A 16,445-nucleotide genomic window follows, 5' to 3' on the forward strand; every position below is an offset into this window, starting at 1 on the left:
CATTTTTCTAATGACATCTCCCCCCTTAATATTCTTCAATGACTCCCAATACTTACCAAATTCTTTAACATTTTAAAAACCACTTGATTCTACCTAAATCGTAAGCTTTATTTGTTGGCCTTCTTTCCCACACTCTTTTCTAAAGCCATACTAAACTACTTGCTATTTCAATGTACTTTCAAGCTTCACACCATCTCTCACCTGTTGTCTAACTTGAATGTCCTTACAAGGTTAGCCTCGTAAGTTGGCTCAACATTTATTTACTCTTTTCAGTCCTGCCTGAGTCTCTCAGAATGAGGCTAGTTAAAATAATTACTCAACTATAGCACATATTCTGCACTATAGTTGTTTGTATATCTAGCTTTCCCTTAAGGTTCTAAGTTTCTGAAGATAGGAATGTTACTGTTCATAATAATATCACTACGAAGTGGCACAGAATGACATACATTAGATTAAAATAATTCTGCACTGAATAGTTTTACTTAAATCTACACAAACTATTACTTAATAACTAACTGTTCAATTATTCTCAAACTCTTAAACATGACTTAAAGATGACTGGTATGCCAATTATCCCACGCTGTTTTCGAACAGAAGTGTTATCTTTATACAATCAAATGCACAGAACAAATGACTAATGGACAAAAAAGCATACCTTTTCATATAAATACATAGTTTCTCCAGCTCGGGCATCCATTTGAATGCTTCCCCAGAACCACTAGGTAAAAGGAAAGAAAAAATTAATTAAGAATTTATCTTATCAGAGAAGCAATTAGTAATATTTTTAAAAAACCAATCTTGGGGCTTCTAGCTGACTCAGTTGGTACAGCATGCAACTCTTAATTCTGGGGTCATTAGTTCAAGCCCTGCATTGGGTGTGGAGCCTACTTAAAATAAAAAAATAAAATAAAATAAAAATAAAATTCTATCTAAAAAAAAGCCAATCTTATTCTAGAATTACTTGCCTCCTGCTTGACAACATAAAGTTTCTTCGAAGGTTCAAATGGAAGTTCTTTTACTACATTCTCTTCAACTACAAGGTGAGTGCATCTTTCATCTCCAATGGGTAAATAGTTACCTCCTAAAGAGAAATGCATGCAAGCATAAATAAGCCGAACTATTTATCTCCAAACCTGAATTTTTAAAGAGGCATATTTGCCAGGAGATGATAAAGCAAGAGTGGGAGAAAAAATATAACTTTTAAATTATAGTAAATTCTACCTTGCATTTTAGTCATTTCTTCCATATTGGTTTTTTCTTCATCCGAAAATCCCAAGAAACTTAAAATGCAATCTTGAAATGGAGGAACTTTAAATTCATTTCTGAAGTCATCAACTGATGCACAGAAATCCCTAAAAACAAAATATACTCTTCTAAAACCAGCTAAAGTTCAGTAAGTATATCAATTTATAAATCTATAATAATTCTCAAGGTTTTCAGCATAATCCATTTATTGAAAATATTTTACATGTAGTCCTGAAATGTTCACAAAAACATCCAGTTAAAAAAAAAAAAAAAAGAATTGGTGTGTCCTCAGTCATCCCGGAAATAACTTCTAACAAAATTTGATCACAAGTAGTCTTTACAAGATTCAGATCCTTGCTCTGGACATGAAATTTTCTATGTATTCCAGGGGTTCTGTAGTTTCATGAAATGTTAAATAATGATGAAGTAGAAGAGCAAGGAATTATGAGGTTGGAAAGCTTAACGGGTTGTGAATTGCAATCACCACTTAGAATGTAACTAGACAAACACCGTGAAAAAAGTGTAACAATCTAAATATCCAGATGCATTAAGTTTTTATGTAATAGTTTTAGAATGTTAACAATAATCAAAATTATTTCACAAGGTAAAGTCTGAAGATATCACAGATACTTTTCAATTTTCAATTTTTTATTTTTATTTTTTATAACTTTGCTCCTCCTAGACTTTATTCCTTAGGCTATCCAAAGACTAAATTCATTTTATCTACACTATCTATGAATTTAGGGTTTTGGGCACATGGGTTTATATTCATAACATACTTAATTCAAATAATGAGCTACTAAATTTCTAGAAGTCCAATGTGCTATCCGTAACGCCAGAGCCACCTTGAACTACTGAATTTCTAAACACTTACTGTTCATTCCGCCTTTCCCAAGCTTTATAAATCCATTCTGACTTCATAATTGGAGTGCCCAGGCTCACAGCAATCTAAAAATATAAACATCAATTATAATAAATTTTCACCTCAAATAACTGCATTCATGGAATTTCTAAGCAATTTTATACATACTGTTTTTTGCAGTTTTAGATCATTATTCATCTGCTTTCTGACAAAGTATAAAGAAAAATTAACAGAAAAACTGTCTTTCAATCATACAAGTTAGGTTAAAATAATTTAGAACAAGTTCCATGATGTCCAAACCATTTCCTTATTTTATTTATTTATTTTTTAAAGATTTAACTTATTTATTTGACAGACAGAAACATAGCGAGAGAGGGACCACAAGCAGGGGGAGTGGGAGAGGGAGAAGCAGGCTTCCCACCGAGCAGGGAACCCGATGCAAGGCTCGATCCCAGGACTCTGGGATCATGACCTGAGCCGAAGGCAGACGCTTAACGACTGAGCCACCCAGGTGCCCCTCATTTCCTTATTTTAAATAAACATAACTCTGAAGCTAAGTTCATCTTTATTTTATTATATTTCTATTTCTCCTTTCTCCATCTTTACTTCCTTGGAAGTACTGACTCCCAAGATAGGACTAGAGAAGAAAATATCTGATTAAGTCATGAAAAACTAAGATATGAATTGGAAAGAATACCTCCCAGGAATTCAACATTACCCCAAAATTACCATTTGTTACATAAATACCCTGATGGAGGGTGGGAACAAGGTGATAAATTCTTTGTAGATATTCAAGTGCAGTCTTAAACTAAGATTTTAATTCTAGTAAAAGTAGTTTCTCCTGTTCTTTTATAGTTTTCGCTAGTTAAATCTTATAACCATTTTATAAGAACATAACTTTGTTCTTATTAATACCATTTAGACAAGAATGAAATATCTGCTCAACACTTCCTAACCCCCTTATTCACCAACACTTATAGTAACCTTTGCTAATATTAATCATCTGCCTGAAATGTCACCCATCTACCAAACTCCACAATCCTACTCATTCACAAATCCTACTTATTTCAAGACCTAACTCAGGTTCCATTGCCTCCTTAAAACCTAAAGGACCACACTCCTATAATTTAAAATTTTTACTAAATGTACATATAGCAAAAATGGAATTTCTGATCCTCAATAAACTGTGGGAGAAATAGATAGGATGAAAGTACTGTTATTAAATCCACCCCCCCAAAATGCTATACTGAAATACACCCACGTTTACATACCCTGAATTTTTCTCCTTGTGTACAATTTGCCACCAAATGTGTAACTTTTGAATTAAAGTCTTTTCGAATAACTCCACCCATGTGATGAACCAATGTCACCAATCTGACCTCAAAAGAAAAATTAGGGAACATTAACTTTATGATTAATTTGAACAAAATTTTAAATTATGTTTAGAAGTCATTTAGAATCTACTGAATAATTTTTATTTATAAGGTACATATAAGAATTTTTATAAAGATAGGAATTTTATGTCAAAAAAAATTAAAGATTCATTGCCTAACAAGCACAGGCAAAATTATACATAGAGATAAGCTAGTAAAGATAATTACACAAAACTTAATTAAACAACTGGCTTTCATGCATCCTAAACAGAAGACTTCTTTTCAACACCAGGTTATATCACACCAAGATTCTGCCCACAAAGTTACAGTATTACCCTATTAGCTCCAACACAGAAAATTTTATGAATCAGAAAAGTTTCTATGAATTCTCTAGGGCAATGAATATACTTTAAGCCTGGACTTGTATAACAAAAAATTGCAATGTATTAACAAAAACTTGAAATAACGTAGCTGATGATACTTAACAAAAAGACAATTTAAACAGATCAGATAGTAATGAAGTCTTTCTCTTAATTCATATGCCTGCCAGCCTAAACAAAATGTTTCTTTACAAGGCTCTTCATAATGTTTCTTCATAAAATTTAAAATAGTATATTCATAAATTCTCCTTCAATATGTTTGAAATAAAACCATGATATAATTAACCCCCCAAAAAATGTCAATTTAAATTTATTTGGCTGGAAAAAATATTCCTTGAATAGAATGTTTTAAAATACTTACTAGTTCTTCTTTTTTCCTAAATCCAGTAAAGCATAGTACTAGATTCATCATGCTTGTACAATAGAGTGGACGACATGAAAAAGGCAAAGGCTAAATAAAGGACACAATAATTTTAAATCTGTGAGTTTTCTTTATAGTAGAGAACAGAACACATCTTTCTCAAGCTAAAGCATATTTCCCCCTCTTGCCAATCAACTTTGTCAATCCAAAGATGTCTTGCATTTTTCCATATGCAACAAAAAAATAGCAAAAAAAGATTACAAGTTTTATAATACAAAAATCCCCCATAACTCCCAATTTATATTTGACACACACAATCTAAACACACTTTACTACTGGCAAATTAAACATATTTATATGCAAACTTTCAGTTCTAAAATATACTTTGACTCAAAGTTTTATGTGCTAGGAAAAATTTCAGACTCCATACACTATTGTAAATGTTTCCAATTAAAATTCCAATTTAAAACAGTTCAAAATATTTTATAATGAACACTATGTAAATTACACATATACTTGAACCAAATATGATTCCAATTTTTGAGCTAAAAAAAATGGAAATAGTAAATAATTTAACCAACAGAAATAGATATATATATGTATGTATGTATATATATATGTGTATGTATGTATATATATAAATAATAGGAAAAGAATGGTTAAAAAAATAAGTATAGATACATAGTTCCCAACATTATGCAAGATTATTTAACAATTTTGGTCTTTAAAAGGTTTACTTGGTTTTTTGAAAGCAACACTTCTGAATCAAAACAGAGAATTAAAGATTATCATGCACCTTACTAAGTATCTATAACAAAAGAAGCACAAAATTGACCTATACAATTTTAAGTTAATAAGGCAAGTTTAATAAGAATGGCAAAACATAGCAACAAAACCCAAGAATACAGACTAACTCTACTACAACTCTAACACTGAAATGTTATTTAAAAACAAAAAGCAGGGGCTCCTGGCTGGCTCAGTTGGAAGAGCATGCAACCTCTGACCTACGGGTTGGGAGTACAAGCCCCACACCGAGTGTAGAGATTACTTAAAATAAACAAACAAATAAACTTAAATTTACAACCCAATATAAAAAAAAAGCTAAAATAATTTCTTTAATTTTAGCCATGCAGTAACAAATAAAAATGGAAATGTGTACTTATTCTGTGGAAGAAAATAAGTTTATATATATATATACACATTTCTGGAACCCAAGTTTAAAAAATTATTTCTCCCAAGATACTGCTGGTATTAAGATATATATGTGTGTATGTATACACACAAATATGTAATTGTCATTATTTAACTTTCGAAAGTCTTAGACTTTCACTCTTAAAAGTTACAATAGAAAGATTTTAAAAACTATATTGGAGTAGCCAATACTATCCCTATTCTAAATCTTACACACTCCCAACAATTAACAGGATGTTTCTGCTTATGAATTTTCACAAAATTCATTAATAAAAATTTAACCTTGAAAGTCATAATAAATGTCTATTTTCTTACCTCTCCTTTTTGGGCACAGTTTAAGATAACTGGTGGTCCAATAATTCTATAATCAGTCTTGTGTAACTCATTAAAAACAGAATCCTGGAAGTTCATGACTATGAATACATTTTCAAATTCTGGAGAATCCAAACTTTCAAATTCTTCCAGTGATTCCATCTTTACAAAGGGCACTTTAATTTCCTTGATTTTTTTCAGGTGGTTATTAGAAATAAAAATTATTTATAGATTACAAAGTTAATTTATGTAACTCTAAATAACACCTAAAAATCAATTCACTATCAACACTTTTTTATATTTGTAGTAAACTTTTAAATCACACAATGAGCGTTATACTTAATAGTGAACAGCCTTATTTCTTTACTATTTGTTTTTTTATATATACATTTCTCCATCTATACTGATATTAAATTTTGAATATTAATATTATAAAGGCATAACTTTGGACATGACTTAGTCATTATAAATCTAATACACATATAAAATTAAAATGATTTTTTTGAGAACACACATTTTGATAGTAAGATGCATTACAACGATATCCACTATTACTTTTTATTCTCACCAAGAAAATGATGCCACACTTAACAGTTCTTCCTGCATAAATCATCTTCAGAATGATTTATAGAAATAGAAAAAATACTATGGCACTTAGTATCTACAAAAAGGGTATAGATTAACTTAATCATTTCAGGATATATGAGGGAAATAAGAGAAAGATATGAAACACGTAGGTAGCTATTATGTGGCAAACGTAGAATATAAAAAGGCTTTCCTGTTTAACAATTTATAATGTACATCTATGAAAAAGAATGAACATATTTAAGTACCTGTATGACTCCTATGCAAAAAGAATAGAACCATTTAAAAGAAAATCCTGAATAGGTCAGTAAATTGTTTGGGCTTTATTTGCTAGGCTGATGTGATGAGCTGAACTGTGTATCCTCGAAATTCACATTGAAGCCCTAACCCTCATACCTCAAAATGAGACTGCATTTGAAGACAGGGCCTTTTAAGAGGTCATTAAGGTTAAATGAGGTCACGTAGGTAGACCCTAATCCAATCTAATTGGTGTACTTACGGGAAGAGGAAATTTAGACACACAGAGTTATCAGGGATGTGCATGCCCAGAAGGGCCATGTGAAGACACAACAAAAAAGTGCTGGCCATCTGCAAGCCAAGGAGAGAGACCTGAAGAGAAACCAAACCTGACAACACCTCGATCTTGGGACTTCTAGTCTCCAGAACCTAGAGAAAATACATTTCTGTTGTTTAAGCCACCCAGTCTCGGTATTTTGTTATGGCAGCCCTCACAAACTAATACAGCTGGTATATAGAATTAGATATATTTCATATGCTGAGACAAATTCCCTGATGACTGTCAAATTATTGTGATTTATATTTTTTAAGATTTTATTTGAGAGAGAGAGAGAGTGTGTGCAAGCAAGCAGGCAGGGGGGTGGGGAGTCTTAAGGAGACTCCATAACAATCGTGGAGCCCAACCCAGGGCTGGATCCCACCACCCTGAGAACATGACCCGAGCCAAAACCAAGAGTTGGACACTTAACCGACTGTGCCACCCAGGTGCCCCTGTGATTTATAATTTTGGAAATAAAGCAAGAATTTGGAATAAACATAAAATTAATGGGAAAAAAAGAAGCTAGGGTTTAAAGAAAAACATCAGACCTTTGTGAATATATGTGTGCCTTTTAAATTTAACAATGCCAAATTACAGTGTAAAAAGTTCATTACTTATAATATATACCATAGTTTGGGATTTCAGAAACACCCAAATTTTTTAAATAAATATAAAAGATTCTGTTCATCTAGCTTCAGAGTGCACAAAATATACCTTGTGCCTAATTTAGGCCCGATCACCGTTAAGTGGAATTTAAGAATACAATCAAGAGTAGTGCAGCATGCCACATGCAATGAAATGCTTGACCTACCATATTAACAACACTTTTTATTAATTTTTCATCCGACTTTCCAGGACAACTTTCTCTTATCTTTATAACAGGGACTTCCATTATTTTAATAGTCTGTGGAAAAGAGACTTAAGTATAAGATTAAGAAAACTATAAAATTACTTAAACACTGATGGAAGAAAGATAGCCTTTCTTAAAAAAAAAAAAGCTAAAATTCCATACCTTTAAAGCTTTTATAAGTTCTTCTTGTTTTCCAGCTTCCTGAACCAATATCAGTCTCGTTTCAATTTGAGGCATTTCTTCTATTAAAATTAAAAATGTTTAAATATGTTTATCAGGTACTAATATCAAAATCAACAGTTCTTAATCCCTCTTTTCGCTACATCTGGCATGTTTTTCCATCTTTGAGGAGACTCCTAACTTTCTCTAAAATTAAAATGACTTAATTCTCAGTTTATTTTTTAAAATTTGGCCATCTATCACTTTAGAGAAAGAAAAAACAAATTGCCACAAAGTATACAAACATTAGCACTCCTCCTAACCAAAAAAAGCATTCACTATCTTGCACAGCCATCCTCTTCAACAGTGCACGCAACTTCGGGACAGACCCATTTATATAGTGGCTAAGGGAATAAGTGGCTTTTCACCTAACCAGTCATAACTGGGTAAATTCTAACAGTGTTGCAGCTAGATTGCCCTCACACACAGAAAAAGCAATATTCAACAATAAGATGCTTTCTCCTTCAAGCTGAGAAGCATTAATCCAAACAATAATCAAAAATCTATACGGTATAAATGGCTAAAATCAACAACACAAGAAACAACAGGTGTTGGTGAGGATGTGGAGAAAAGGAACCCTCGTGCACTATTGGTGGGAATGCAAACTGGTACAGCCACTGTGGAAAACAGTATGGAGGTTCCTCAAAAAGTTAAAAATAGAGCTACCTTATGATCCAGCAATTGCACTACTGGTATTTACCCAAAGAATACAAGAACACTAATTCAAATGGATACACGTACCACTATGTTTATAGCAGCATTATCTATAATAGCCAAATTATGGAAGCCAAGTATCCATCATCAATTAGTGAATGGATAAAGAAGATGTGGTGTATATATAATGAAATATTACTGAGCCACAAAAAGAATGAAATCTTGCCATTTGCAACAACATGGATGGTGTTAGAGGGTATACTACTAAGAGAACTAAGTTGGTCAGAGAAAGACAAATACCATATAATTTCACTCATGTGAAATTTAAGAAACAAAACAAGCAAAGCAAAAAAAATGAGAGAGAGAGACAAAGCAAGAAACAGACTCTTAATAGAGAACAAACTGATGGTTACTGCGGGGTAACAATAGAGAAACTGATGGTACTGCGGGGGTGGGGGGAGTTAAATAGGTGATGAGCACAGAGTGATACACAGAAGTGTTGAATTACTATATTGTACAACTGAAACTAATATAACACTGTATGTTAACTGGAATTGAAATAAAAACTTAAAAAAACTACAAAGAATAAAAGATTCTGTCAACAAATATTTACTGAATAACCGTACTCTAGCTTAACAGTATTACAGTTAAATTCTAAATTCCTAGTCAGTTTAGGATTAAAATAGTGATTTGGTGTTTTAAAGTTGATTAACAGGTTTACCTTCAACATATGAAGCAGATCGAATAACTACATTTTCCTTAGAAATTTCAGTAACTTTAGAATCAAAAATAGAGGAGTCTGCCAAGCTTGTCCTCCCAGTAGTAGATGTTAATACACTACTGTCAGCCATTGTTAGTACTCTTCTACGTTGGCTGAAAAAAATAAAGTTTGAATAAAAATACATGAGCATTGGGCAAAAACATGCATTAGAGGCTCTACTTTTATATCTAGAATTTATAAAAAGTATTACTCATTTTTCTTAATACTGAACCAAAGAAATGTCAATTAAGCTCTCTGAGCCTGTTTCCCCTTCTGTAAAATATACTACTACCTGACTCATAGGAATATAGTAAAAATAACAATGTATGAAAAGTACTCAGAACATTACCTGACATATAATGAAAATTCAAGAAGGTAGTCATAAATATTCTATCTCCCTCCTCCTCTACCCCTTGCCCTCAACCAACCCATTTTCCTATCTTCATTTACAATACTACCATCATCCCTCAAATAATCCCTGTCAAAAACTATATCTATCCTTACCCTTTCCTCTACTTTATTTTGCCTCCCCCAAATTCCTATCAATCCTATCTCAAGTATCTGGGACCTCATAGAGTTGGCTCTGATTATTAATTTACTGCCAAAGCAGCTTCAAATTTTAGAAAGAAAGAGCTGAGACCTGGCCCCACTTCTCTATGGTCAATGCCACAGTGGCCACTTGGTCAAATACAACAGCTCCAAACAACTTTATCATCAGTTTCTTCAGATCACTCTCTACATTGTTGCCTGGGTTGTGGTCCTAAAAACAAATGTGACCATATCACTTCCTTGCTTAAGAACTTCCATGAGCACTCTTCCCTATAGGGTCAAGTCCAAATTCACCATCAGGTTTACAGTTTGGTCCTAGCCTAACTCTTTAACCTCATCTCCTGTTTAATTCCCGCAGTCCACATATACTGTATGCTCCAGCCACAATGTATTTCTCAGCATTTTTCAAACACAGATCACTATTTACTCCACACACCTACTTACATTTAATAGTACTCAATTCTCCACCCAGCACATCTTTCAACTCCCAACCCACTGCTCTTGACTCATCCTCTGTGGATGTCTCTATATATCTCATATGCAAGTAGATTGCTCTCTTATCTGTATTTTCGTATTACTTTACTATCATCTCTCCTTTAAAAGATATAACAAGACAATTACACATGGGTTCGTGTCAATATGGCTCTGGACATTAAAGGATTTTTTTTTTTTAAGACTTCCAGGACTTAAGAATTGAAAGGTTGGGCTAAGAGGGAATAAATAAAAAGTTAAATGAATTTTCATCAATTCAAATCGAGGTTATTATGTAAGTTTATTATCTTGAAGTTAATTTCCAGAATATTGGGCAAATATAAAGAGGAGGCCCTATCTTTATCTGGTACATGTCTGACCTACTGTACCCTCTCCTACTTTTTTTAGGTTAATAAAATATACAAATATCTTCCACCAGCTTTTTATCAAAGTAATAGTTTAAATAAACTATATGCTGTGGAGAAACAGCATATAGTTAAGGTATCATTAGCATCACTTCTAGATGGTGATATTAAGTAGTGCAAAGATGAGCACACTAATAATATCCAAAGACCTAAGCATAACTGTTAGGCGCACACTTCAAAGCCAGGCAACCCAGCCTCCTGTCTCAACTCTGCACTCAGTTTCTACAACCAAGAAAAAGATAAGAAACAACTCAAATCCAGTTGTGATGAAAACTGAATAGATGACATCTTAAAATGAGTGACAATTATTAACTTTCATAATATTCATAATGTGGACATTTTTAATTGTCTTACCATACATCCATATCAATCATTATTCTAAAGCTCTCCAAAGGAATGCCCCAACAGTTGTTAATATGAGTGTCTATTTACAATCAATGACAAATTCTATCCAGCCCTTATTTTTTGTTGTTAAGTCTCCTACACCTAACGGTTTCCAGTGAAAAAGAAAAGCCTCTACAAAGGCTATCATTCAAAGTTCCCTTAAAAGAACCTTAAAAAAAGTCAAGAGATGAACTAACATACTTTAAGGAATGAAGGAGGGAGATTTTAATAATCAAAAACATGAATTTACATTTTTCTCCTATGCCTGTTTAAAGGCCAACAAAATAGGTAATTAAAAATTAAAATTGTCTCTGTTAATACTGTATATGATCAATTTATTGCTGAAATAGCTTCAAATTTTAGGAAAAAAGAGAGTTGCGTGGAAAGTTGATGACAACACCCAACGCTCTGATTACAAAAGGAAATACACTAATCACTTTTTCACATTCATGCATTCTGTAAGCTTGTAAGACAATAGGATCGGTGTTCATAAACCTATACAGCTCATTTCTCATCCAAGAACATAGTCAAGCAGCTTTTGACTAAATAACACATGCCTCTTTGCATCCCAAAGAGAAAATCTGTCATTTAAACAAATACTCACTTTAGTTTCCTTTTACTTATTTTTTTAGGCAATCATCTTTCAGAGGAGCTAAATGAAATGCTGGATATGATGGTAGTGTTACTAACAATAATAACATTAGTGTTAACATTATAAACATTATGGTTAATATTTATTTAACGCTTAATATGTGGCAGACATTGTTCTAAGTCTTTTACTTCTATTTACTTAATCTTTGAAACCATCCTAAGAGGCACGTACTATTCCTATCTCCACCTCATAAAGAATCCTAGAAAAGAGAGGTCAAGTAACCAGCTCAGCCAATAAAATAGGGGTTCAAACCCGGGCTGATTCCAGAGCCTTGCACTTTTAACCACTAAGCCAAACAAATCTGTACCGGGGAGGAAGGCGCACGCGGGGGGGTCGGGGGGGAGGGTTAGGCGGAGGCCGGAATGGGCTGGCGTTTTTAAAAACTAAAAAGTAAGCCTCCTACAGAGAAGACACCAAAAAGAATCCTAGAGCGAAACCACTAAGCACTCTGAGATAAGCCCCCGAAGGCAGCAGCTGTGGGCCGCCAGAACCGCAGGGACAAGGCGGCTTGTTGAGACCACGCTTCCCAACTCCCTCCCTTCATCCAGACATTCTTGCGGAGGAAATATCTCACCAGGTGAGAGATGAAGATGCCCAACACCCTGCAGGACTTTGGGATCCCACTGCGCTCACTGCCCAGCTGTTGGTAGTGCGGTGGGGGAGTTCCCAGAGCCAGGAAGCCTGAGCAGGGGTGCTCCGGAATGCGCGGTCACGGGGCGGGGCAGCCAGACAAGAGAAGGGGCCCGCTGCTCCGGGGACGTTGGCCCACTCCCACCTCCCCTACCCACATCCACGAAGTCCTCACCACTCTCAAAAAACGCCTCGGAAGTCCACCTGTTCAAGCACTGATCCCCCTTACTGGTACCGCCATTCCTCGCGGGTGTCAGCCACAACCAATTCAAAAAGGGAGCCTCTTTCTCTAAAAGCCATGCCGATTGGCGCGTGATGTCAACCTCCTTCCCATAGGCTGCGGTCTCCAGAGGGGCGGTGATTGGCCACTGCTCTCCGCCCACCTCCCCGCGGGCGCCGATTGATTGGTTCTGCGTGTGTTTCAAATAAACCTAACGGCTCGCACGTAGGAACGACAGGAGTTTGTAGAGAAGTGCCCGGATGTGACCGGGAGATGGCAGTGGTAGCTCCTGGGCTTCTCTGGGAGTGGCAGGTGTGTCTGAGGCTACCGCTTGTTTACTCAATAAACGTCCCATTTCCTGAGTCAAGTTTGAATGGATTCCTGCCCCCCCACCCCCACCCCGCGCCAGCTTTTTTTTTAGGCGTCACTAAATCCTTTAAATTAAATCAGTGCCCCCACGGTTGAATTTTTCTCACTGCTTGCTGGGAGCTGAAAGATTTTCCTGCTTGTGTGCTTTCTGCTTTAGGAATGTTATTTAAAGTAGGCTTCAGAGGTTTTGACTTTGGTTGTTGGCGTGGCTGCCATGGACAGGGAGGGGCTCTCCAGGTGGACTTCAAATCAGCAGCCGCCTATTTAAATTCTAATGTATGTAAGCACTGCACTGGTCTGAGGAATTTCACCGGTGATTAGAATACATCTTAGTGTTTCTCGGACTTTTTATATATATATATAAGTTTACACTTGAACAAATGTAAAAATATGTCAGGAGATTCTAGAATCTCCTGGAGCCAAAGTAAATTGCTTCTTGTTGCCTCCTCCGGCCACCGTGAGATCTTTTCTTTCCTGTAAAGTCTAGCCAAGAATGTGTCGATTGTCCTGTAATTACTATAGCTATTGTGAAAACTATTTTATTTTCTTCAGTTTCTAAATATGATACCCTGTAACATTATCTCTTAAGAAAAATACTTCTCCCCCCAGGTAGGTTTTGCTTAGTTCCCACCTAATCACTGATTTAAGTAAAAGAAGAAAGGGAAATCCGTTGCCCAAATCTTAAATCCCAATAAGAGAAGGAAAACTTGCACTCTGGAATGGAACACTTCTGACCATGTCAAACAGATGAGAATTTACAAGTTTTCCTGATTTTTGTCAGGCCACTTTAGAATCACTGAAAAGTGTAATGTAATCCAAAAGAATGCGTGATGCAGTCTGGTAATTATTGGTTTCCCTGTTTGTAACTGAAGAATATTTGCAGTCTGCCCTTCATTATAATGCTGTGATAACCGTTAAGGCAAAAGAAAAGAAAAATAGTCATTGAAATTTCACTTTGGAATGTGCTTGCATACTTCAATCAGGGTGTGCCCAGCATTCCAAAAATTCTCACCAATGAAGCATATTAAGCTAGTGAAGAGAGCAGCCTATTTCCTCTGTGCACTGCTCTGTTGAAGTGGCTTTGCACCCAAATCTAATGACCATGAGGTATCATCACACAAAATGTATACCAGCCTAGCAAAAGCTATACTTGATTTCTTTCAAGGGATATATGGCAATTTTACTAACAAACAGGCAATACAATCTTCTTCCATTTCATAACCATGTAACAACCTCCTTTTACATTTCCTATTCATGTAACCTCAAGCAAGTTACTTAACCTCTCTATGCCTCGGTTTGCCCTTCTATAAAAGGGTCTAATAGTACTTCATAGTTTTGCTGTGAGGATTTAATTAATGTAATTAAAGTGGGTGCCTGGCAGGCTCAGTCCGTAGATCTCAGGGTTGTGAGTTAGAGCCCCACATTAGGCATGGAGCCTACTTTAAATATATATATTTATATATATAATATATTATATATATAAAACATATTCTGGCATGTGGTAAACATGCAAGAGAATGTTAGCTGCTAATATTACTACTACTTTTACTACCACTGTTATCTCAACTTAAGGGGCCCTGTAAATTGCCTGATGGGACTGATGGTTCTCTACATTGCCTTCTCATCCCTGACCCCAGGAGCGATGGCACATATGCCTCCCTTTGCCCCACCCTACCCCTGCCACAAACCACCACCCTCTCCAACCAAGCTCCAAGCTTGATACAGCCAAGACCTCCATTGCTTTCTTTCCCTACCAGAGAGAGGACAATTTTTCTTCTATACCAAATCTATTCTTCCTTTTCTCCTTTAAGGAAATCCTGCTGTGCTGTGCTCAAGACATGGCTCTCTTGCTGCTGCCCTTGGCCAGGCTTTTGTCCCCTTCCAAGGCAGGTCCTAGCTAAGATTCTTTACATAAAATGTTAGCCTCTTTCCCCAGGCCCCTTCACTGGAAATACACTTATTAAATTTATATGTCAACCTCTGTTCATATAGGGTAGATAGATAAATTAAAATAAGGAGTAACTTGAAAGAATAAACCATTAAACAATTTTTATGTGTCATCCACAACTCCTAGGATACCAAATGAACAGGTTTCAGATATAAAATACTAAAGAAATTTAACTGAATTTAAGTACTTAGTAGTGTATGACATATTTTCCCCCAAGCAATAAAACAATTTCTAAAGATGGGGGATAAAAATTTTAGATGTGGAGAAAATGAAATGTGAAAGATAGAACTACTGAGATTCTTCCTTTAGAGGATCAGCTTTCCCACCTCCATCTTCAAATTGGGTGACAGTCTGGACTCTCTTTCTTTACCCCTACAGCCTTGTGCCTCTTCAAGTTTATTCCCTCTTACTCATATTTCCTCTTTTTCCCCCATGCCCTCACCCTCCATCTCCATCTTCTTTCAGCTTCTTCAGAGCAGCAGAGAATGGGAAGTTAGGTAAGTTAATTTTGAGTTACGGGATATCTTTCCCCACCTCATACTTACCCTAATAAGAACTAGTATATCTGAAAAATTATTAAATCTGTTGCAATAAATGGGCAATATCTGTTGTAGTAGACTTTGATTTTATTACCTAAAGCTGTAATGAAATATATTACAATTTCTAGATTTTATTTTAAAAATGTGAAATGTTGGGGCACCTGGGTGGCTCAGTTGGTTAACCGTCTGCCTTGGGTTCCAGTCATGATCTCAGGGTCCTGGGATCAGGCCCTGCATCGTTGGGCTCCTCCGGGGGGGGGGGGGGGGGGCTGCTCAGCAGGGAGTCTGCTTCTCCCTCTCCCTTCCACCCCCCTCCCCACCCCCGCCCCACTCATGCTCACTTGCTTGCTCACTCTCTCACATAAATAAATAAAATCTTTAAAAATTTTGTAAAAATAAAGTGCTTTCATATGGAGTGAAAAAAAAGTTTTAAAATGTGAAATGTTATCAACCAGTAATTCTATTTTATAGTAAATTTAAATACTTCATCATAGCTTTATTCGTATGAATCATTAGGCTATAAATCACTTAACATAGATTTCCAAGACTATACAAATTTAGCACTTAAAGTTTCACTTGAACAAAGAGAATTAGCTTTGCTTGATGGAGCAAGAGGTTTCCAAATATGATGAGACCATTATTTCAAATTATGTAATTTGATTAAAAAAATTTAGATGTGGAAAAAAATCTCAGCTCGTTAGTCTCATTCTTTATCTTACAGAAGAATTTTACCAAGGCCAGCACCACAGAGGTTATATTCCTTTGCCAAGGTCACATAACTAGTCAGTGGCAAAATCAAGATCAAATGTTTTATTTTCATTAAGCTATTCTGTCTTTATTAAAATATTAATATTTATATTTTACAGCATACTTATAAAAGTATCAATATCTTTATTCATAATGCTTATAT

At 35.2% G+C, this 16,445-nt stretch overlaps 1 protein-coding gene across 6 annotated transcripts in view; it reads right to left on the bottom strand.

Annotated features, from left to right (window-relative positions):
* Positions 1–12,795, bottom strand: part of ECT2 (epithelial cell transforming 2) — a 61,141-nt gene extending 48,346 nt beyond the window's left edge. For 3 of the 6 annotated variants that reach the window (XM_045903369.3, XM_064585247.1, XM_064585255.1), the window contains exons 1-11: positions 12,635–12,795; positions 9,310–9,461; positions 7,878–7,957; positions 7,677–7,769; positions 5,728–5,910; positions 4,222–4,311; positions 3,379–3,486; positions 2,120–2,193; positions 1,222–1,352; positions 966–1,081; positions 656–718 (exon numbers count right to left, since the gene is read on the bottom strand). In XM_045903369.3, coding sequence (XP_045759325.1) covers positions 656–718; positions 966–1,081; positions 1,222–1,352; positions 2,120–2,193; positions 3,379–3,486; positions 4,222–4,311; positions 5,728–5,910; positions 7,677–7,769; positions 7,878–7,957; positions 9,310–9,439 — 1,068 coding nt within the window. In that variant the 5' untranslated portion in view covers positions 9,440–9,461; positions 12,635–12,795. The other 3 variants (XM_045903371.3, XM_045903370.3, XM_064585240.1) reach the window with 2 other exon arrangements.
* Positions 12,796–16,445: the final 3,650 nt, after the last annotated feature.

This window comes from Mirounga angustirostris, unplaced genomic scaffold (genome assembly GCF_029215605.1).
Source record: "Mirounga angustirostris isolate CCGP_5_RB_7025 unplaced genomic scaffold, mMirAng1.0.hap1 SCAF_1, whole genome shotgun sequence".
NCBI classification, from domain to species: Eukaryota; Metazoa; Chordata; class Mammalia; order Carnivora; family Phocidae; genus Mirounga; species Mirounga angustirostris.